Raw genomic sequence first — 24,715 nt, 5'->3', positions numbered from 1 at the left:
ATTTAAACACAAATAGTATACATCAATAAAGAGCTGGACAAGGCTTTAAGTTAGTTTTTTTTAGGAAACGTCGGACCAGTAGTGACTAGGGTTGTACGGTATACCGGTATTAGTATAGTAACGTGATACTAATGAATAATTTTCGGTACTATACCGCCTCTGAAAAGTACCGGTCCGCAAACCGGGCTTGTTGATGAGGGACAGCCTTCACCCTAACCAGGAAGGCGCCATCATCCTGACTAGGAACATAGATTATTGTTTGAGTCACACTTGACTAACTACACTAGAGCAAGCCCGGTCACAGGCAATTACAGTGTCTGTTAGTCCAAGTGAGGAGTCAGTTGAGCTACAACTAGCCAGCGCTAGGCTGGAAAATCCCTCCACACATAGCATTTCTCCTAGAATAATACACAACTCACATAATGCCTTTTCTGCAGTGACTGTGCCATAAGTGGACATGCATTCTACTGAGGTGGCAAATTATGACGCGTTTAGTGTATCGCAGCACCAAGCAAACAATCTAAAGATTCCCATCATATCAATTCCGAGATATGGTCGAAATTATTTAAAGCGCACTATGCATAAGAAACGCAACATTATTAATATTACTACTGCGGATAACTTTAACAAAAACTCCTCAAAACAGCCCAATACCTATAATATGGGCTTTTTAAACATAAGATCATTGTCTCCCAAAACGTTATTAGTTAATGAGGTCATTAGAGACAACAATCCTAACGTCATTGGTCTCAGCGAAACCTGGCTCAAACCAGACAAATTTTTTGCGCTGAACGAGGCATCTCCTCCTAACTATACGAATGCGCAAATTGCCCGTGGGGGGCGTCACACTATTATACAATGAAATCCTTAACCTTACCCCTAAACTAAGTATTAAATATAAATCATTTGAGGTGCTTACTATGAGGTCTGCCGCACCGCTGCCTCTCTACCTGGCTGTTATCTACCGCCGCCCTGGGCCCTATTCAGACTTTATCAGTGAATTCTCAGAGTTCGTCGCTGACCTAGTGACGCACATCGACAATATAATTATAATGGGGGACTTTAATATCTATATGAATACCCATCAGACCCTCCGTGCGTGACGCTCCAGACTATAATTGATAGCTGTGGTCTTACATAAATAATAAATGAACCCACGCATGATACTCCCGTATACTAAAGTAATGTCCGATCATTACCTTATAAAATTTGAAGTTCTGACTCATTGTCAACAAGCTAATAATAATAACTGCTTTAGCAGCCGCAACATTAATGCTGTCACAACGATGACTCTTACTGGCCTACTGCCTTCGGTAATGGCGCCATTCCCAAATTATGTGGACTCTATTGATAACCTCACTAACAACTTAAACGAAGCCCTGCGCGAAACCATTGATAGTATAGCACCGCTGAAGCTAAAAAAGGCCCCTAAAAGGTCTACCCCATGGATTACAGAAGAAACTAGAGCTCTTAAACGATCATGTAGAAAGCTGGAACGCAAATGGCACGCAACTAAACTTGAGGTTTTCCATCAAGCATGGAGTGATAGTTTAATAACTTATAAACGCATGCTTACCTTAGCTAAAGCTAATTAGTACTCAAATCTCATCCACCTCAACAAAAACGATCCTAAATATTTGTTCAGCACAATAGCATCGCTAACCCAACAAGGGACTACTCCCAGTAGCTCCACCCACTCGGCAGAGGACTTTATGAATTTCTTTAATAAGAAAATTGAACTCATTAGAAAGGAGATTAAAGACAACGCATCCTAGCTACAACTGGGTTTTATTAACACAGATACGAATGTATATACGACGGATATTGCCCTCCAAAATAGGCTCTCTCTTTTTGATGAAATAACAGAGGAATTGTTACGGCGTGTAAATGGGATAAAACAAACATGTTCACTTGACCCACTTCCTGGGAAACTTATCAAGAAACTGTTTGTAATATTAGGACCATCAGTGCTAAATATTATAAACTTATCACTTTCCTCTGGCACTGTTCCCCTTGCATTCAAAAAAGCGGTTATTCATCCTCTGCTCAAAAGACCTAACCTCGGCCGGCGACCCACTTTCCGTTTATTTCGAAAATCCTCGAAAAAATTGTTGCACAGCAGCTAAATGAACACTTACCGTCTAACAATCTCTGTGAACCTTTTCAATCCAGTTTCAGGGCAAATCACTCTACGGAGACAGCCCTCGCCAAAATGACTAATGATCTATTGCTAACGATGGATTCTGATGCGTCATCTATGTTGCTGCTTCTTGATCTTAGCGCTGCTTTTGATACTGTCAATCATAATATTTTATTACAGCGTATCAAAACACGTATTGGTATGTCAGACTTAGCCTTGTCATGGTTTAACTCCTATCTTACTGACAGGATGCAGTGCGTCTCCCATAATAATGTGACCTCGGACTATGTTAAGGTAACGTGTGGAGTTCTCCAGGGTTCGGTTCTTGGCCCTGCACTCTTCAGCATCTACATGCTGCCGCTAGGTGACATCATACGCAAATACGGTGTTAGCCTTCACTGTTACGCTGATGACACCCAACTCTACATGCCCCTCAAGCTGACCAACACGCCAGATTGTAGTCAGCTGGAGGCGTGTCTTAATGAAATTAAACAATGGATGTCCGCTAACTTTTTGCAACTCAACGTTAAGAAAACGGAAATGTAACACAACACAAGCAGATGAGAAGTATTGCAGGTGTATGGGTTGTCCTGACTAGCATTAGCGTGTTCGCAGACTTAGCAGGTGTTAGCCACACGAGTGTTTCAGGGACGATAAGCGGGCCCCGGACACACGATATCCCCAGACAAATGTTCCCTATCCTCACGATGACAGCATTTCAATCACATTTATGCTAATTTCCATGATTTTTCTTGTTTAACAGTAGATTTTGTTTTTATTGGCTAGTTCCGTGATTCCGTATGATCAGATCTACACGTACACGCTCCAAACTAATGAGTAACACAAAGAAAAAGCACGTTATCCGAGCATCACACGCACTTCGAAACGATGTCAGCTCATACGAACGCTTTAGATTTTTTTCATAAACCATTCCATCTCTAGTGTTCAGTGATATCAGCGAGAAGAAGGTGCGTCCTCGGCAACAAGGTTTATGGGGGCCGGCTGGCTGGTCATTGGCTAAATGTTGGGCAGGTGATATCTGTGCTTCGCCGGCTTCTTGACGTCTGGCGCAGGTGACATGTTGCTGTTTGTTAACTGTGGAAAGTACTGGGCCTGCAGGACACAGATACAGTTCTTAATTATTGGATGATGTTGATGAACAGGCAGGGCCTGCCCCTCCTTATATGTCAGGGGTGTCAAACGTACGGCCCGCGGGCCAGATGAGGCCCGCAAACAGGTTTTATCTGGCCCGCGTAATGAGTTTGCCAAGTATAAAAATTAGCTGCTTTACCGTATTTTTCGGAGTATAAGTCGCACCGGAGTATAAGTCGCACCTGCCGAAAATGCATAATAAGGAAGGAAAAAAACATATATAATTTGCACTGGAGTATAAGTCGCATTTTTGGGGGAAATTTATTTGATAAAAGCCAACACCAAGAATAGACATTTGAAAGGCAATTTAAAATAAATAAAGAATAGTGAACAACAGGCTGAATAAGTGTACGCTATATGAGGCATAAATAACCAACTGAGAACGTGCCTGGTATGTAAACGTAACATATTATGGTAAGAGTCATTCAAATAACTATAACATGTAGAACATGCTATACGTTTACCAAACAATCTGTCACTCCTAATCGCCAAATCCCATGAAATCTTATACGTCTAGTCTCTTATGTGAATGAGCTAAATAATATTATTTGATATTTTACGGTAATGTGTTAATAATTGCACACATAAGTCACTCCTGAGTCATACCAAACTATGAAAAAAAACTGCGACTTATAGTCCGAAAAATACGGTATTTTTTTTTAACGAAACTCCTATTCTAAATGTGTCCACTGGATGTCACAACAGCAATTCTGTTAGGCAAGCAAACGGTTTATGCCGAGGCCAAGCAGGAGGTACACAGTAAAGGGTGACTGTGGCTCCTCCTTCTCAACCCACATCAAACTTAAAACATGCCGTTTTATGTCTTCTGCTTCGAACACAGGGTCATTTGGCACCCTTGTTGCCCCAAAATGTCTCTGTAAACACGAGAAAAGTGAACTTAACCCTTTTGAATAGTTTTTACCTCCGTTTCTTACAAATTTGTTGAGTTAGCACTGGATTGATACATAGACATGACAAAGGAGGCATTTGATACCTCGAAGAGTTTACATGTGTTTTTTGTTCAATCCCAGAAAGACTATGACTTAAAGTTTCATCCTGGCTTTGTAGATACTCGGACGAAGTCTAAACTCTTTGTGTTTTTGAAGCTGCACCAATTTACCAAAGTAAAACAAATAAAACAACCTGAAGTTGTCTTTATGTTTAAGTTATCATGCCATGATTTTACCATTACGGCCCACTTGGGAATAGATTTTCCACCATGCGCCCCCAGAGCTAAAATGAGTTTGACACCCCTGCTTTATGCGATCCGTAGGGTGGGGGGCCCGTTTTGCATAAATACGCGCATGTAAAATGACAATTAATGAATGACAGGGCGCTTCATATGAAATTTCTCCACAAACGTATTCCTAGCACATTCCTGCTATGTCACATAAGAATATAATGGCAAATGTCCCCATGATTTTCATTGGCATGTGTCATTAGTGATAGACATTATAAAAAGAGATGTGTCAGCAAGATATGCCAATGGATGTTTTCATTAGGTTGTCAAATTTAACAAGTTAACTTGTGATTAATCGCAAAAAATATTGCATTCGTCATGTACAGTGGAACCTCGATTTACAAACTCCTCTATTTGGAACTTTTGGGTTCAGGCACTTTTAGTGTGTGTATGAACGCTTCATTCATTCATTTTGTGTACCGCTGGCAGCGATTTTGTGCTTGCTCATATTGAAGCGATTGAGAAAGCTGGCTTCGTACCACAGCAAGTTTTTCATTTGGATGAGAATGGACTTTTCTAGAAAAAGATGCCGAAGCGGACTTATTTCACAGCGCAGGAACAGACACTAACTCTCATTCAGCGGCGCCTCTTCCAAGAGCACACACACACGCCACCCCCCGCCCCTCTGTTTGCTCCTTTCTCTCCTCATGAGGTGCGGCTCATGAGTGGTCGTTGGACTATAAGCGCAACTACTTTTTTCCCACGCTTCGGACCCTGCGGCTTAAAAAAATGGTGCTGCTAATTTATGGATTTTACTTTGCTAACGGCCATGAAGCATATAGTTTTCATTAAACTCATGCAAATATACTTAAATGGTGTGTGGCATCATCTTTTGGATGAGTTTGCTCAGGTGCTGCTAGGTGAATGCCAACAAGTGTTTCCTGCTTTTTAAAGCTTAGTACCGGAAGTAGTAGTGCCGTTTGGTCTTCTAGTCGTCCATAGCGTTTTTTACTCATATGGATTCTTCATTCATCACTCCAAACAACGTTTGTAAATTTTACAATATAAATAAAACATTCTTACTTACTAAACCGTCCCATCTGTGACGTCTGTGTTTTCATGCATATTTGTACGTGCTATCATAATGTAATGAAGCTAGCGTCGTTAGCATGAGCTAATATGCTAACACATTTACGAGTGCCTGTGTTAGTATTATTAACTTAAAACGGCATGTTTTTTGTATCATTTCAGTTTCACAAATTCCTCAGTAAATTCACCAAAACATCACTGTGGCGTTACTCCGCAACTAGTGGGTCCACGACGATGACTTCTGTTTTGTTTGAGCAGTTGTTTTACTGCCGTGTGACAGGCACCGTTTGGAAAGAATTAAAGGTATGCAAATAAACATTTATAAAACCTTTCTGTACAAATAACTAATTTCACAGTCCAAATTTCGTATCGTACATGTGTGACAAATATAGCTCCTTGAATTATTGAATACATCTGCGGCTTATAGTCCGGTGCAGCTGATATATGGTATTTATTTTAAATGTTTGAAAGGGTGCGGTCCCGAAAATATGGTCATATAAGTTGTTTTTACATATTTTAAATGTTTGTTATTGTATAGCAATATGGTTGTTTAAGTTCTGGATTTTTGTGATTTCTGATCGTTTGTGAGAGCAGCAAAGGGACTTCTCTGTGTGTGCGGGTCTTGGCAGAGCAGCGCACACAGAGGACAGCAGCTTGTCGTCGCTTTAGCTTGTTAATAAAGAGATAGTTAATTCATCACATCCTTGTTATGTTTGTTTGATATACAGTACTGTAAAGCACTTTATGTTGTGGTCAAAGTGTACAAACCTTCACTAAAATATGGACTTTTATCGAGGCCCGAATCCATTGTTCGTATTTGCGTTGTTTCTTATGGAGAAATTTGCTTCATTATACAAACTTTTAGATTTACCAACCAATTAAGTTTGTAAATCAAGGTTCCACTGTATAAACACAGACTAATCACGCAGTTTATTTTGACCACACATGCTCCTTATACTTAATCGCGGATAGTTACCTGAAAGGCGGCATTGTTGTCAACAAAAGTACCACAGATAAGTTAAATGACGCATTTGTAGCAACTGTGATTATCCGGGATTAATTGAATTTAAAAGTGTGGTTAATTTAATTTGAAAAATGCATTGTTTGATAGCACTAGCTTTGATTGTGTTAAATTTGTTATTTTGCACACAAAAAATAAATCATTGAACAATTAATTTCCCATTATTTTGTTTCAGTACAAAACATGTATCCAATTTAATTAAAGTTTGATGGAAAAAGTATAAAAATCATTTCACATAAATAAAAAAAGTGTTAAAAAGGTTTATAGGGTGGAGGGGCTTCAAATAAAATTCTGCTTAGGGCCCCAACTTAAGCAGTTATTCTCATAGGGAATAATGATTGAGAGTAGAAGTGTACGACCTCACACTCACCCCGGTCTGTCTGCGGCGGGGTCCTTTATCGTGGCGCCTGGCGGGACGTTCCCCCTCTCGGGTCCAGCTGGACCCCCCGTCGTTGTGGATGTAGGGCATCTCCAGCAGCTCTTCGCAGGAGAGCCTAAGGGACGGGTCCATCACCAGGCACAACTGTGCAGGCGTGGAGAGACATTTATGAACACAGTATACTTGCAACATCTAATGCAGTGTAGGGATGTCCCGATCCGATATTTGGATCAGATCGGCCGCCGATATTTGCCAAAAAATGCGTATCGGCAAGGCATGGGAAAATGCCGATCCAGATCCAGTTTAAAAAAAAACTCCGGTCCGTGTTTTCCAACGCACCGATTTAAATAATACATTCCACTTTTCTGCTGCTCCGTAATTTCCGTTCCGCATTTTCCAGCACACCTTCAACACATCCACAGGTCTGTGGAATCTCACGCAGTTGCTTTTAGCTGCTGGCATTACACGACAGGCTCTTCTCACTCTTTCCTGTGTCTCCCTCTCACAGACAGCGAGCGCACCTTCTTACACACGTCACATACTGTCACGTGATACGTCACATACTGTCACGTCATACGTCACATACGTATACGTCCTCCCCGAGCAGAGAGGTAGCAGCATGGCTAACGTTAGCTGTGATGCTAGCGCAGCCGCTAAGGTGCGCGCCTGCTCAAACGTCCTCTGCGCACGGCAAATCTATGCCACGCACAAAATCAAATAAAAAAATAAGCGCATAACAATTTTCGACACATGGACACGACAGAGAAAACCGTTTTCGTCATCATTGTTCAAATATTGTAATGTCTGTCGAGACGCTTATCTCCGTTCGGTGCCACACGCCCACACCATCAAAATGCTGAGGCAAAAATTTCCAGATCAACACCGTCTGAAAAAATTAGTGATCTATTTAGTTGTGATTTCCTTCTCTGCATGAAAGTTTAAAAGTAGCATATATTAATGCAGTATGAAGAAGAATGTTTTAATGTAGACATGCAAGCCTTGAAAGAACATTTTGAAAATCAAGACTACATTTCCTGCAAATGGGTGCATTTCTACCCTATATTTTAACTTTAGATTTATTCTCATATCAAACTCTTTTGGCTGTCTTTTTGACACTTACATCCGGCGCCCCCCTCCACACCCTGGATTATAAATAATGTAAATAATTCAATGTGATTATCTTGTGTGATGACTGTATTATGATGATAGTATATATCTGATAGTATATATCTGTATCATGAATCAATTTAAGTGGACCCCGACTTAAACAAGTTGAAAAACTTATTGGGGTGTTACCATTTAGTGGTCAATTGTACGGAATATGTACTTCACTGTGCAACCTACTAATAAAAGTCTCAATCAATCAATCAAAACACATAGAATCATCATACTGCTGTGATTATATGCATCAAGTGTTCATTCAAGGCTAAGGCAAAATATCGAGATATATATCGTGTATCGCAATATGGCCTTAAAATATCGCAATATTAAAAAAAGGCCATATCGCCCAGCCCTAGTTTCAATGATGCCATTTCTGTTTGTCATGTATAATTTTGTCTATTTTGTGTTTATCCTTGAATAAACAGGTCAGTTTCTTGTTACCAACCATTGTGTATTATTCAAACTCCCCTAATTCAGCTGGCTAGTTGTTATCAAGAGTACTAAAACCCTTTTCAACATGATTCTGACAACTAAGTAGGCTAAATACCTTTAAACTTTAATACATGCTCGGATAGGCCAGTATCGGTCAGTATCGGTATCGGTCAGTATCGGTATCGGATCGGATCGGAAGTGCAAAAACCTGGATCGGGACATCCCTAATGCAGTGACTCTCAAACTGTGGTACTCCAAAGAATCCCTTAATTAAAGTACAATATTTAATTTTCCTATATTTAAACACAGTGTTACTGTTCAAACTGTGTGTAGTGTTACAGTGGCCAAAATATTAAATATACTTGTTTTAATGAATGCTTAGGCCTATTACACTACTGTATTTTAATGTTGCTCATTATGGTGGTACTTGGTGAGGAAAGTTTGAGAACCACTGATCTAATGAGATCCTGCAAGACATCTTATGGATTTTCTCATACGTTCTAATATGTAAGAGTGGATCTCGCTTAAACGAATCCCTCGGAGAGGAACACCAAGGAGTAAAATGTTGAATAATAATAGCTTCAGCGCACCTTCATAACTTGGAGAGCCTGTGGTGACACACCGGAGAATCGTTTTTCCAAAGTTTCCTATACGAGCAAAAATACGACCGAGCATCAACACTGACGCCTTTTTGGAGAAACAAAGCCTCTTTGAGGATGGGGAATCATACCGTGGTGTCAGGGTCAGGAATACTGACTCCACTAAAGAACACATTAGACCGGAACACCTGCTGGTGACGAGGAATGAGGTCCCCTGGAAGTAAGAGGAATTGCATGAAGCAGCAGGTACAATTGTGGAGGCACTTCTGGGAATGGGTAGTGTCGTACCGAGGGTTTTGCGTATGAGGTAGAGCTGGTCCACGTCAGACTTCCCGGGCCAGAGCGGACTTCCGTTCAACAGCTCGGCAAAGACGCATCCCAGCGCCCAAACGTCCACTGGGGGCCCGTACTGAGTGTCCCCAACCAGGAGCTCTGGAGCCCGGTACCAGCGGGTCGCTACGTAGTCCGTGTAGTCGTCCTCTGGTCCAGCTGAGCACAGTAGACAGACACGTGTGCTGAATGCACTAAATTACAACATTATGGAGGAGAGACTACATGTATGGCAACACAAAACCGAAACCCAAAACAGGAGGGGTCAACAGTGCAGGAAGAGACGCACTAATTGGCTTGATGTGAAGCATTGAAAGTAAGGAGGCTGCGCTGAATAAGTCATTAGTGGTGATTAATGTACAATAAAAGGACACACACACACACGCATAAAGGACCTACTTAGTATGCGAGCGAAGCCAAAGTCGCACAACTTGATGACGCCGCTTTTGGTGAGGAGGATGTTCTCAGGCTTGACGTCGCGGTGGATGCACTGCGACACACACAAAACACATCACGCAAAATCTGTATGGAAAATTTCTTTTAAAAAGTAATTCATTATAGTTGTTATTTTGCCAAAAAAGTAGTTGAATGACAAACGGAATTATGCTTTAATGAAGTGAAGTGAATTATATTTATATAGCAATTTTCTCTAGTGACTCAAAGCGCTTTACATAGTAAAAACCCAATATCTAAGTTACATTTAAACCAGTGTGGGTGGCACTGGGAGCAGGTGGGTAAAGTGTCTTGCCCAAGGACACAACAGCAGTGACTAGGATGGCAGAAACGGGAATCGAACCTGGAACCCTCAAGTTGCTGCCACGGCCACTCTATGCCGCCCCGATTGAATGTAATCAATTACTAGGGGAAATAATTATTGCGTCACTTAAAAAAAAAAAAATTCAAATATCTCAGTCATCTACTTTAAGCAAATCCAAAAATAATATTTTAGCATTCACTACTTTGTTGGCTAGAAGGCTCATTGGAAGGCAACAGCGCCTCCTTGCCACACCCGCTGGATTAAAGATGTTCTGTATTCTGAGAAGATTGGGCGGACATTGAATGTTTTTTCTGCAAAGTTTTGAGGTACCTTTTAGAGATATGTAGGAGAAACTGATCTCCAAACTAACCCTGATTGAAACAACTGGGATGTGGGTGGTTGACGAGCCTTTTGTGTGCTTGTTGGTTGTTATATATCTCTAAGGCCATTCAGGAATGCAGCTGTTCTGTGGTTTTATGATGACATCTGTCTGGGGTTCCTTTTTTCTTTATTTATTTTCCTTTAATTTATTTATTTATGACTAATATATTTATCTCCCTTTCCTGCTTGCCATCTTCATTATTTTCTTTTACAATTAAAAGTATTTGTTGAGCACTGAACGTTAACAAACTATGATTATTGGGTTGGGGGTATACCTCTTTTCAGAAATGCTCGGCTGCTGCCCGCCTCAACCCGACTTCGGATAAGTGGAAGAAGATGGATGGATGGATGGATGGATGGATGGATGGATGAATTGTGTAAACATGTGCTGTACTTAAATAAACTAAACCGTTACTATTTATACTAAGAAGTTTCTAACTGTTAAGTAATCAAATACAGTCAAACCTGCTTATAGCAACCACTCAAAGAAAACAGCAAAAGTGATTTTTCAGCTTGTACATTATCATGTATTTTAGCTATTCTAGTGTGTGTGATTTGGTAATATATATTGCAATGATGCTTTTTATTTTATTTGCTTTTTTGTAAACAGGCATGATGGCCTAATAATAACAAACACATAAATAATCAGAAAAGCACTTGGAGAGCACAGACCTTTTAAAAAATCCTGAATCCAAAATCCCGAATGTAATCACTTGTTCCCATTTGAGACATTTCTTGAAATTTTAATCAAAATCCGCACATAACTTTTTGAGTTACGTTGCTAATGTAATGGGAAAAGCTTTGAGACCCTGTCAGCCAGAGTTCAGGGATTAATAACTAACAAACAAACAAACAGGCAAATCCCAATGAACACAGTGAAGAATAAATCAAATACAGACATTTTTGCAGTCTTTAAATATTTATGTGCATGTGTAAAAAAAAACCCCCCAAAAAACAGTGGTAAATATAAACAAAGTATTTGAGTGCATAGTATTCACGAACAAACTTGTACTGACATTGTGTTTGTGGCAAAAGTTGACCGCCTGCAGCGTCTGCCATACAATGCTCTTAAGCTGAGCCTCAGGAACCCTGCGGAGAAAACAAGGAACATCATTTATGACCTCATGAGAAACATGGCTTTCCATTTGTGCTGGCATTTAAAAAAAAAGACGCGCAGTGCCACACCATGTCGCCACGGTAACCCTCGGGCCCCGTCTCTCTGGGTAACAGCGGCTTTGTTTCCAGGGCAGGCTACAGTTTCTGTTGCACGGCCTTGTGGGGAAAAAAAGGTCGCATGGCCTCAAACAGCTGATCTGTCTCTTTTGTGACGTTGGTTTACACGAGCGGAGCGCCAAGAAAAGGACAGGTGTGCAGATTGCAAACATGATCAACTTACGGTGCCACTTTCATTAGTTTCACTGACGCTACATGACCTTCAGTCAGGAGGATGACTCAGCAGGGTGTGTAGTGTCTGCTTTAGAAAGTATCGTGCTGCATTCAAGACTGATGGAAAGTTGGAAACATCCCACTTGGAGCTTATAGGGTCAAGTGTAGGGATGGGTACCTTTCACATTTGAGCCAATACAGTACCAATGTGTGGGACTTTGGTGTGTGCAAATAAATCCTAATTATTTTTAATGGAACATTTGAAAACGAGCCGTTTATGATACCTGTGCTATCTAGTTGTTGTATCCTGTTTTCTTATTACATTTCTGAGTCTCAATTGCAAGTATTACATAGTAGACTTTGCATGCAGTTGCAATTCCAAGACATTAGCTGGCAGTGGTGTATAGGCAGTGTGTTGCCTAGCTAGGAAGTAGTCTTTGCCATTAAGTTGAATGTGTGCACCAATCTCCCCACGTTAAACTAAGTCACGCACAGGCATCCTCCATAAAGGGATACCCCTCGTTTCGAGGATGATGATGAATGTGCCAATCTAGTCGTACATTGCGCCCTACAAAGTGTTTATACTATAAATATTGTACTTATTGTGTGTAATAAGTACAATATACAGCTGCTTGGTTGTAGCACACATCTAGGGCGATGTTCACACTACATTGTAGGATGTCCAATTCAGATTTTTTTCATCAAATCTAACATTTTTATGAAACATTTTTTTTAAATGTGATGTCTAATGTGAACGCAATCTCACCCACATGCACAAGACTTCATGACATCACATGTGCTGCAGTGTTTACGGAAGTAAACATGGTATTGGTCGGATGAAAGCGGCCATAGCATTCAGACTGCAGTCGCATTGGATAATAGGGCTGTGAATCTTTAGGCACCACATGATTCGATTCTTGGGGTAACGATTCGATCCAGAATCGATTCTCGATTTAAAACGATTTTAAATAACACTGGGAGCCAGTTCTATGATTAACTACCGGTACATTACTCCATAAAATAAACAAACAGCTCCAATACATTTCTATATTACTTAAAAGAAAACTGGTTTTGTTTAATTAAATTCTGCCCTAACATTTAATAAACTCAAATACAAATAAGGCAACAAGAGAAGTATCCAACACTTCTCTTTTTGATAAGTAATTCTGTACAGCAGATATGATCATCTACATCATCGTATATACTTGTGTATATATATACATATATATATATATACATATATACATATACGTATATATATATATATATATATATATATATATATATATATATATATACATATACGTATATATATACATATACGTGTATATATATATATATATATATATATATATATATATATATACGTATATATATATATATATATATATATATATATATATATACATATATATATATATATATACACATATATATACATATATATATATATATATATATATATATATATATATATATATATATATATATATATATACACACATACATATATACATATATATATATATATATATATATATATATATATATATATATATATATATATATAAATTTTGTTTTAATCGAGTTTTAATTTCTTTGAATCGACTAAGAATCGTTACATATATGAATTGCAATACATAACAAAATCGATTTTTTTTACACCCCTATTGGATACATATCCGATTTACTGTATATCCACATTCAAAAAAGGTCTGGGTCAGATTTGAAAAAAATCGATATGGCACTGTTCACAAAGACATTGAAAAAAAATTATAATAATGACAATAATAAATTAATTTTGTATACCGCTTTTCTAGACACTCTGCTTCACAGAGAACTGAGAAGCCATCATTCAATCACTCTACATTCACACTTTTTGGTGGTAAGCTACAGTTGTAGCCACAGCGTCCCTGCGGTAGACTGACGGCAGCGTGGCTGCCAGTTCGCACCTATGGCCCGTTGACCACTACCAAAAATGAATTCCCATTCATGCACCAGTGTGAGTGGCACTGGCAGCAATGTGGGTGAAGTGTTTTGCCCGAGGACACAATGACGTCCACGGCGTCCCTACTGTCAGATACAAAAATCGAAATTGACCTGCAGTTTGAACGAAACCTTAGTTGTAGTTTTGATTTCCTAATTCGGAGGTGTTGAAATGGCCATGTAAAATCACAAACGTAGTAGTAGCATGTACATAGCCAAACCAATGAAAATTAGCATCAAGCTAGCGCATTTTGGAAAAATTATTTGAGGGTTTTCGATCATGCATATTTTCTTTGATGGCATTGACGATTGCAACAGTAACTAAAGGCAGTTTGCCGAGTCCGCGCTGAGTGCTGTTTGAGGGCTTGTTTCCTCGCCAAATGTTTGAGCCGGTGTTTAGTCTGCAACCGGACGTCGTCATGAGCAACAAAGGTATTGAAATATGGAACCTATTGATTTTACGTGAATCTATACCCGGTAGTACCGACGGAATTGTGCCTATAAATGTAAAGAATTCGGTATCCATCCCTAACATTTACGGGACGTTCTAAAAATGTAATTAAAAAAATAGGACTAATAAACAACAGAAAAAGTAAAATAAGAGTAAAAAGATGAGAAAAGTTGAAAGGTTATTACTAGCACTAATAATAATACACTTTGTCACATATAGCACGAAGCTGACATGCAGGCTGTTTTTCTTTACATGTTTATTATATAACTTCTTAACATATCTACTGTTCAAATATGAAAGAATATCTCCAAAATCTGAATTTTCATTATGGATCTAAATGGAAAAAACACCTGGAATAAAGAGAACCCCCTGGAATATACAGATCTGTTTAACAATATTACAAACTCGTCTTTGTTGGCAATTTGGATAATTTTGTCATACGCTGGACCAAATTCCTAAATTGGAGCTGGAACAACCAAGTGGTCTCTCCAGAGAACATCTCAGCAGGTGAGAGAGAGTGCGGAAGGTGACATGGCACTCACCCCCGTGGGTGTTTTTCCAGCTCGTTGAGGACCGTCTGCTCGCAGAACTCAAAGACCAGGTGGAGGCGGCGTTTCCTGCGGAAGACCTCCAGCAGGTTGACCAGATTGATGTGTTTCAGCTGCTGCAGGAGGACAAGAGGACACAATGTCGGTGATGATAGACAACATCATTGAGGTGGAAACTATATTTATATTTTCAAGTACCGTATTTTCCGGACTATAAGGCACACTTAATAAAAATGTTTTCCCTCAAAACCCGACAGTGCGCCTTATAACCTGCTGCGCCTAATGTAAGGAATAAGTTTGGTTGAGCTTACCCACCTCGAAGCTATTTTATTTGGTAAATGGTGTAATGATAAGAGTGACCAGTAGATGGCAGTCAAACATAAGAGATAAGTGTAGGCTGCACTATGATGAGTCTCAAGATTTTAAATGTTCCATTGAAAATATAGAACATTACACACAGCGCTCAAAAATTTACCAAAATGTTTTAGTACGACTTTTGTGAGCTATGAAGCCGTACCGCTTGATGGATTGTCGGTGCATTAAACATACGAGTATTATTATGGTTTGTGTATAAGGTAAGACATAATATCTGCTGTTTTGTTTCGTAATATTATGCAAAAGCAACTTTTCTTACCTTCTGGTAGCTCTGTTATGGATTTAAGTAAAGTCTGAATGTCATTAAAACAGTTAGCTCCATCTTTTGACACTTCTTCCACCCCCGTCCTTGCACGCTACACCGCTACAACAAAGATGACGGGGAGAAGCCGCTGCCGAAGGTGAGCCACGTAACTAAGACCGCCCACAAAACGACGCATCCGGAAGAGACTGTCAGAAAGCGGCTTGAAGATGATCTGTAAAACATAATCTATGCAACGTTTTGACCAAAGAACCACCATTACATGTTATGTAGACCACTAGGAAGTGTTTTCCATTTTAGAAAAAAACTAATAATAATATGACTCCTTTAATGCGCCTAATATATGAAAAAAGATCAAAAATAGACCATTCATCGGCAGTGCGCCTTATAATCCGGTGCATCCTATGGTCTGGAAAATACGGTATCTATCAAAGCAATAGGTGGTACTATAGTTTGGAAATGCCATTTTAGCCATTTGCGTATGCTAGCTTGCTCACCTTCAGCATTCGTATTTCCCTCAATGCAATTTTCTTAATGACGGGATCGTCTTCAGATTCCACAAACTTCTTGATGGCAACTATCTGGTCCGTGTCTCTGTTCCTGCATTTGAACACCACGCCGTAAGAACCTTCTCCAATTTTGGCCAGTTTCTCATATTTCTCCATCGGGCAGTGGCTCGCTGACACCTTCGAAGAAACAAAGAATAATACTGTGGAAAGGGAGTGTGATCAGCGCGCTTGCAGGAGCAAAGGTCACCGCCTCTGTCCATGGTGCTGAAATCAGAGCGTCATCAGACGGGGGCGTGACATGTGCTGACGGCGAGACACAGCTGGCAGATGATTAGATTGCACAGGTGGTGCGTGTTAATCTAATCATCTGTTGTCTTTAACAGTGAGCGGCCGGATGCAGGAGAAGGAGGTGGATACGGACATGACTGAAAAGTCATGTTCTGGGAGAGAAATGGATTACTGAAAAATATTATTATTAAAAACCTTGTTAAACCTGCACGCTGGACTCTTGTGCCGTGTCTTCAGTGGAACTGCTAGGAAGCGACTTCCACAAATACATTATAATGAAATGAACAGGGACGGCTAACAATTACCGGTGCATGAGAATCGATACAGGTACTCAACGATACCAATTTTCGGTACTTTTGTGTTTTACTAAATATGAATTAATTCAGTAATTTGAAAGGCTTCTCGTTGTTCCCATTGGGTTGAGTTTTTTCTTGCCCTGATGTGGGATGTCGTTGTGGCTTGTCCAGCCCTTTGAGACATCTGTGATTAAGGTCTATATAAGTCAACTTTGATTGATATAAAAAAAATGGCCATTATAAAAGGTAGTCAATGGGGAATAAAAAGGGTCCCAGGGAACTCCAATGTAAACTCACTCGATAGCTCGTGCTAAAAAATTAGCAAACAGACAATGCAAATTTTGACATTAATTCCTTTACAACTCGTGCAGCCATTTTTCATCCCGCTAACCTTTAAAATGATGTTTCTGTTGCATAGCGTCATCTTCAATGGCAGTGAAAAGACACAAATGTCCCAGGTCTCCCCCAATTACTAGCATGCTTGCAATTGACTAAAATTAGCAATGAGCGGTTAGACTTCGGAACGATTTTAATCAGTCAAATTAGTGTGTGTGAAATAGCAAAATATTTGACTCTGAGGTGTATACCTGTAAAATTAGCTTTAATATGCTAACAGTTAGCATGCGTCAAATAGTAGAATATTTGACTCTGAGGTGTATACCTGTAAAATTAGCTTTAATATGCTAACAGTTAGCATGCGTGAAATAGTAGAATATTTGACTCTGAGGTCTCTACCTCGATATTAAGCTAAATTAGCTAGCATGCTAACTTTAACGTGATAACATTTAGCATACGTAAACTAAAATATTTGACTGAGGTGCATACCAGTAAAATAAGCTATTTGACTCTGAGGCGTATACCCGTAAAATTAGCATTAACATGAGAACAGTTAGCATGCGTGAAGTGATGGAATATTTGACTCTAAAGTCAATATCTGTATATGAAGTTAAATTAGCTAGCATGCTAACTTTAACTTGATAAAAATTTAGCATGCTAAAAATTAGCATGTGTAAGGATAAATATTTGACTCTAATGTGTATAACTGTAAAATAAGCTGAAATATAAATGAAATATAAACAGAGAGGAGCATTTTGACTTTGGAACAATTTGAATTGGTCGAGTTAGCGTGTGTGAAATAAAATTTGACTCTGAGGCGAAAACCTGTAAAATTAGTATTAACATGCTAACAGTTAGCATGCGTGAAGTAATAGAATATTCAACTCTGAGGTCTAAACCTGTACATTAAGCTAAATTAGCTAAAATGCTAACTTTAACGCGATAAATTTCGCATGCTAACAGTTGGCATGCGTAAACTAAAATATTTGACACTGGGGTGCATACATTTAAAATAGGCTAAACCAAAAAAACATATAAAATTTAGCGAGGAGCAATTTGAATTCGGAACGATCTGAATCGGTGCAGTTAGCGTGTGTTAAATAACAAAATATTTGACTGAGGCGTATACCAGTAAAATGTGCATTAACATGATAAGAGTTAGCATGCGTAAACTAAGATATTTCACTCTAGTGTGTGTACCTGTAAAACAAGCTAAAATATAAATAAAATATAAAACATTAGCAAAGAGCATTTGGACTTTGGAACGATTTGAATCGGTCGAGTTAGCATCTGTGAAATAACAAAATATTTGACTCTGAGGCGTATACCTGTATAACTAGCATTAACATGCTAACAGTTAGCATGCGTGAAGTAATAGAATATTTGACTCTGTGGTGCATACCTGTATATTAGGCTAAATTAGCTCGCATGCTAACTTTCACGTGATAACATTTAGCAGCTAACAGTTAGCATGCGTAAACTAAAATATTTGACTCTTAGGTGCATAATATAATTAAAATATAAAACATTAGCATGGATAATTTTGACATGCGTGAAGTACAAAACCAGAGAAGTTGGCACATTGTGTAAATGGTAAATAAAAACAGAATACAATGATTTGTAAAACCTTTTTAACTTATATTCAATTGAATAGACTGCAAAGACAAGATATTTAATGTTTGAACTGAGAAACTTAATTTTTTTTTTGCAAATAATCATTAACTAAGAATTTAATGGCAGCAACACATTGCAAAAAAGTTGACACAGGGGCATTTTTACCACTGTGTTGCATGGCCTTTCCTTTTAACAACACTCAGTAAACGTTTGGGAACCGAGGAGACCAATTTTTTTAAGCTTCTCAGGTGGAATTATTTCCCATTCTTGCTTGATGTACAGCTTAAGTTGTTCAACAGACCGGGGGTCTCCGTTGTGGTATTTTAGGCTTCATATTGCACCACATATTTTCAATGGGAGACAGGTCTGGACTACAGGCAGACCAGTCTAGTACCCGCACTCTTTTACTACGAAGTCACGCTGTTGTAACACGTGGCTTGGCATTGTCTGCTGAAATAAGCAGGGGCGTCCATGAAAAAGACATTGCTTGGATGGCAACATATATTGCTCCAAAACCTGTATGTACCTTTCAGCATTTATGGTGCCTTCACAGATGTGTAAGTTACCCATGCCTTGGGCACTAATACACCCCCATACCATCACAGATGCTGGCTTTTCAACTTTGAACCTACAACAGTCCGGATGGTTCTTTTCCTCTTTGTTCCAGAGGACACGACGTCCACAGTTTCCAAAAACAATTTGAAATGTGGACTCGTCAGACCACAGAACACTTTTGCATCAGTCCATCTTGGATGAGCTCTGGCCCAGAGAAGCCGGCGGCGTTTCTGGGTGTTGTTGATAAATGAATTTCGCTTTGCATAGTAGAGTTTTAACTTGCACTTACAGATGTAGCGATGAACTGTAATTACTGACAGAGGTTTTCTGAAGTGTCCCTGAGCCCATGTGATGATATCCTTTACACACTGATGTCGGTTTTTGACGCAGTACCGCCTAAGGGATCGAAGGTCACAAGCATTCAATGTTACGTGCAGCAATTTTTTTCCAGATTCCTCCAGATTCTCTGAACCTTTTGTTGGTATTACGAACCGTAGATGGTGATATCCCTAAATTCCTTGCAATAGCTGGTTGAGAAATGTTGTTCTTAAACTGTTGGACAATTCACAAAGTGGTGACCCTCGACCGACATCCTTGTTTGTGAATGACTGAGCATTTCATGGAAGCTGCTTTTATACCCAATCATGGCACCCACCTGTTCCCAATTAGCCTGTTCACCTGTGGGATGTTCCAAATAAGTGTTTGCTGATTATTCCTCAACTTTGACAAACTTTTTTTCCACATGTGCCACCTTTTTTTTAGCCATGTTGCAGGCATCAAATTCCAAATGAGCTAATATTTGCAAAAAAAAAAACAATGTTTCTCTGTTCGAACGTTAAATATCTTGTCTTTGCAGTCTATTCAGTTGAATATAGGTCGAAAAGGATTTGCAAATCATTGTATTCTGTTTTTATTTACGATTTACACAACGTGCCAACTTCACTGGTTTTGGGTTTTGTAATAGAATATTTGACTCTGAGGTCTATACCTTTATATTAGGCTAAATTAGCTAGCATGCTAACTTTAACGTGATAGCATTTAGCATGCATAAATTAATATATTTGACTCTGAGGTGCATACCAGTAAAATTTGCTAAAATAAAGAAATGCATTTGGACTTTGGAACAATTTGAATTGGTTGAGATATGTGGAAGTAGTAACACTTTTTAATAAAGAATAAATATTCCGAAAAAAAATGGGGAACTTTGGAAAAAACGTGAATTTTTGGAAGTTGTAAACATTTTAGCTTGAATGTCCAGGATGAGCGGAATGTGTTTGTGGTGGAATACTTTAAATCAATTGAGAATTCAGCTGCTTTAAAGATAAGAAGGCACAATCAAATCAACAAAATAATCATGAATTAATTACATTGAACACAAAGAGTATCGCTCAAATACGTTCCGTTGCTATAATAAGCACAGTTATATAGAAATATGTTCCAAAGTTGAGGTCTTATAAAAAGGCTATATAATAAGGTAATAATTGGACAACTATTTATGAAAATAAACTATTAAAGTCAATGTAAGGTGCACTCACCTGTCCACAACCTGACAAGTACTTCATTGACAAATCAGCAGCCAAAAGTCTTCAAAACTCCTCCCGAGTTAGGCAGGACGTCCAGAAGGGTCTTTCTCGTCCTCACCCGGGAAACACAACACGGTTACAACAACACAATACGCAAAAAAAAAAACCCGCCACTTTTAAGAATGGTCTTGACGTCGGCGTCAACATTGACAAAGTGACAAACAAATGGCGCCTCGGCCAGGAGGACGTTTAGGCTGCATCCTGGTGACAACGCAAGAACACCTACGATGGCGCAAGGCTGCAATTCACCACGCTCTTTTACGCACTTTGTTCACTAATGAGTGACACGTTCGCCGGAATTAAAGGCATCATTTAATGGGAGAGAGGGACTACATCAAAATGACATTCAACGTCTTGGGTAATTCATGCTATTATTAATTCGTAGTAATACGTTTTAAATGCACTTTTTACGGTATATTTCATACATTGTGCTTTTTCCGGTGTGGACTAAAACCCGCACATGCGCACTAGTAGATGTCATCTGATGTTTGTCCACCAGAGGGAAGTGCTAACCTTCATTTTAAACAGAACACTCGTTTGACGCTTGATGTCTTTTACCTAACCATTTTTTTTTTTTGCCAAATAATGAATGGAAACGTGTTCACAATAAAGTAATTGTTGTGAAAACGAGAGACAATCAAGCAGAGCCATTATTTTTGTAAAAATATTATGAATGTTTTATTGGTACTCAACAGCATCACCATTCTTAACAGAGTCTGATTGGGGATTATGCATACTTGCCAACCTTGAGACCTCCGATTCCGGGAGGTGGTTGGGGGCGTGGTTAAGAGGGGAGGAGTATATTTACAGCTAGAATTCACCAAGTCAAGTATTTCATATATATATATATATATATATATATATACATATATATATATATATATATATATATATATATATATATATATATATATATATATATATATATATATAAGAAATACTTGACTTTCAGTGAATTCTAGCTATATATATATATATATATATATATATATATATATATATATTTTTTTTTTTATTATTATTTTTTTATTATATATATATAAATAAGATAAATACTTGAATTTCAGTGTTCATTTACTTACACATATACACACACATAACACTCATCTACTCATTGTTGAGTTAAGGGTTGAATTGTCCATCCTTGTTCTATTCTCTGTCACTATTTTTCTAACCATGCTAAACACCCTCTCTGATGATGCATTCTGCTTCGTCTCCTTGTTGTGTGCGCAGTTGTGCACTGCACTCTCTAAAAGCTCTAGATGTTATTGTCACATATGCATGCACAGTAGATGGCAGTATTGTCCTGTTTAAGAGTGCCACAACATTGCTGTTTACGGCAGACGAACTGCTTTACGGTAGACGAAAACGTGACTGCTGTTGTTGTGTGTTGTTACCGCGCTGGGAGGACGGTAATGAAACTGCCTAACAATAAACCCACATAAGAAACCAAAAACTCGCCCTCGATCATTCTACAGTTATAACGTGATTGGGCAGGCACGCTGTCTATATTGTGGGAAAGCGGACGTGAAAACAGGCTGTCGACACGTCACTCAGGTCCGCCTGAATTCCGGGAGATTTTCGGGAGAACATTTGTCCCGGGAGGTTTTCGGGAGAGGCGCTGAATTTCGGGAGTCTCCCGGAAAATCCGTAAGGGTTGGCAAGTATGGGATTATGCATCTACTATTTTTCAACCAGGATACATATTCACTTTCTTCTGGAAAAAAACATAATTATTTCAAAAATATAGTTTATGGACAGAATAGCAATGGTGTAATACTATAATTATATATTAACACATCCCTCCTCAACCCGAGACTAACACGCTCCCGCCTCCACATCCCACCTCCCCGGATTGTAAATAATCAAATGTAAATCCATCCATCCATCCATTTTCTACCGCTTGTAATAATCAAATGTATATACTTTTTCTTATGCTTTCTGAAACCACTATGGTCACTGCTCTCTGTACATATCCTACGAAGTCAAACCTACACTGTTTCAATGTCCATTTCTCAGATGATGCAATTGTTGATGACTGAAGTGCTGATATCAATCAAACCAAGATACAAGGCACAAGACAATAAAACAACGTTGAGAACTTATTGGATTAGGTCCAGACGTTGAGCAACTCAAACATAATGTTCTTTTTGACGACGTTTAATCAATGTTGGGTTCTGACGTTGATTTGACCCTTGATTTTTGGTCATTTCCCAACCAATATTCTACAACACAAATACGACTTTGAAACAACATGCCCTTTGACGACATTCATTCAATGTCATGTTGTGACGTTGATTTGACCATTTAATTTCAGTCATTTCTCAACTAGTGTTCTACAACACGAGTAAAGCGTTGAAATAACATGCTCTTTGACAACATTCATTCAATGTCATTGTGGGGAGGCGTGGCCGGCAGACCAACAGCGAGGCAGGGCACACCGGGGCCGACTCCAAGATGGTGGCAAGGAGGCCTGGCTGACGGGGCGCGCCGGGATCGACGCCGTAATGGGCACAATTGTGTAATCCCCCCTCAGTGTGTAAAAGGGCGGCAGCCGAGAACGAGGAAAGAGAAGGAGTTGGAGAGCCAGCAACGGATGCAGCGCGGAAGAGAGCGAGAGGCAGACGGAGACGACGAGGGCGGCTGAAAAGCAACCGGAAGAACGAGCAGTGGGAAGAGGAAGGAGCTGAAAAGCGACCCGACCTGCACTAACGTTTTATTGAAATAATAAAACAAAGTCAAAATTGCTCCAGTCATGTCAGTTCTTGGTGGTCCATGGAACCCCGACAGTGAGAGACTGTCACAGTCATGTTGTGACAATGATTTGACCATTGAATTTTGGTGATTTCTCAACCATTGTTCTACAACACGACTACAGCGTTGAAACAACATGCTCTTTGACGACATTCTTTCAATGTCATGTTGTGACGTTGATTTGACCATTGAATTTTGGTCATTTCCCAACCAACAAAGGGGATCCAACATTAGACAACAATGATGTCTCACTTTACAAACACAAACCCTGTTTCCATATGAGTTGGGAAATTGTGTTAGATGTAAATATAAACGGAATGCAATGATTTGCAAATCATTGTCAACCCATATTCAGTTGAATATGCTACAAAGACAACATATTTGATGTTCAAACTGCAAATAATCATTAACTTTAGAATTTAATGCCAGCAACACGTGACAAAGAAGTTGGGAAAGGTGGCAATAAATACTGATAAAGTTGAGGAATGCTCATCAAACACTTATTTGGAACATCCCACAGGTGAACAGGCAAATTGGGAACAGGTGGGTGCCATGATTGGGTATAAAAGTAGATTCCATGAAATGCTCAGTCATTCACAAACAAGGATGGGGCGAGGGTCACCACTTTGTCAACAAATACGTGGGCAAATTGTTGAACAGTTTAAGAAAAACCTTTCTCAACCAGCTATTGCAAGGAATTTAGGGATTTCACCATCTACGGTCTGTAATATCATCAAAGGGTTCAGAGAATCTGGAGAAATCACTGCATGTAAGCAGCTAAGCCCGTGACTTTCGATTCCTCAGGCTGTACTGCATCAACAAGCGACATCAGTGTGTAAAGGATATCACCACATGGGCTCAGGAACACTTCAGAAACCCACTGTCAGTAAGTACAGTTGGTCGCTACATCTGTAAGTGCAAATTAAAACTCTCCTATGCAAGGCGAAAACCGTTTATCAACAACACCCAGAAACGCCGTCGGCTTCGCTGGGCCTGAGCTCATCTAAGATGGACTGATACAAAGTGGAAAAGTGTTCTGTGGTCTGACGAGTCCACATTTCAAATTGTTTTTGGAAACTGTGGACGTCGTGTCCTCCGGACCAAAGAGGAAAAAAAACATCCGAATTGTTATAGGCGCAAAGTTGAAAAGC

The 24,715-nt window shown here is 39.3% G+C and overlaps 1 protein-coding gene across 1 annotated transcript; it reads right to left on the bottom strand.

The window, feature by feature from the left end:
• Positions 1-1,755: 1,755 nt before the first annotated feature.
• On the bottom strand, positions 1,756-21,122 carry LOC133614511 (cyclin-dependent kinase-like 1). Its single transcript, XM_061972511.1, has 10 exons — positions 20,763-21,122; positions 16,127-16,315; positions 14,987-15,108; positions 11,638-11,710; positions 9,883-9,973; positions 9,442-9,642; positions 9,285-9,367; positions 9,145-9,201; positions 6,953-7,105; positions 1,756-3,253 (listed from the first exon to the last, which is right to left on the bottom strand). The coding sequence occupies exons 1-10, from the start codon at positions 20,787-20,789 to the stop codon at positions 3,158-3,160; spliced, it is 1,092 nt and encodes a 363-aa protein (XP_061828495.1). The 5' UTR covers positions 20,790-21,122; the 3' UTR covers positions 1,756-3,157.
• Positions 21,123-24,715: the final 3,593 nt, after the last annotated feature.

Source organism: Nerophis lumbriciformis, linkage group LG17 (assembly GCF_033978685.3).
Source record: "Nerophis lumbriciformis linkage group LG17, RoL_Nlum_v2.1, whole genome shotgun sequence".
Lineage (NCBI taxonomy): Eukaryota > Metazoa > Chordata > Actinopteri > Syngnathiformes > Syngnathidae > Nerophis > Nerophis lumbriciformis.
Note: the sequence above shows the minus strand (reverse complement) of the source record. Positions and strands in the feature narration are given on the sequence as shown.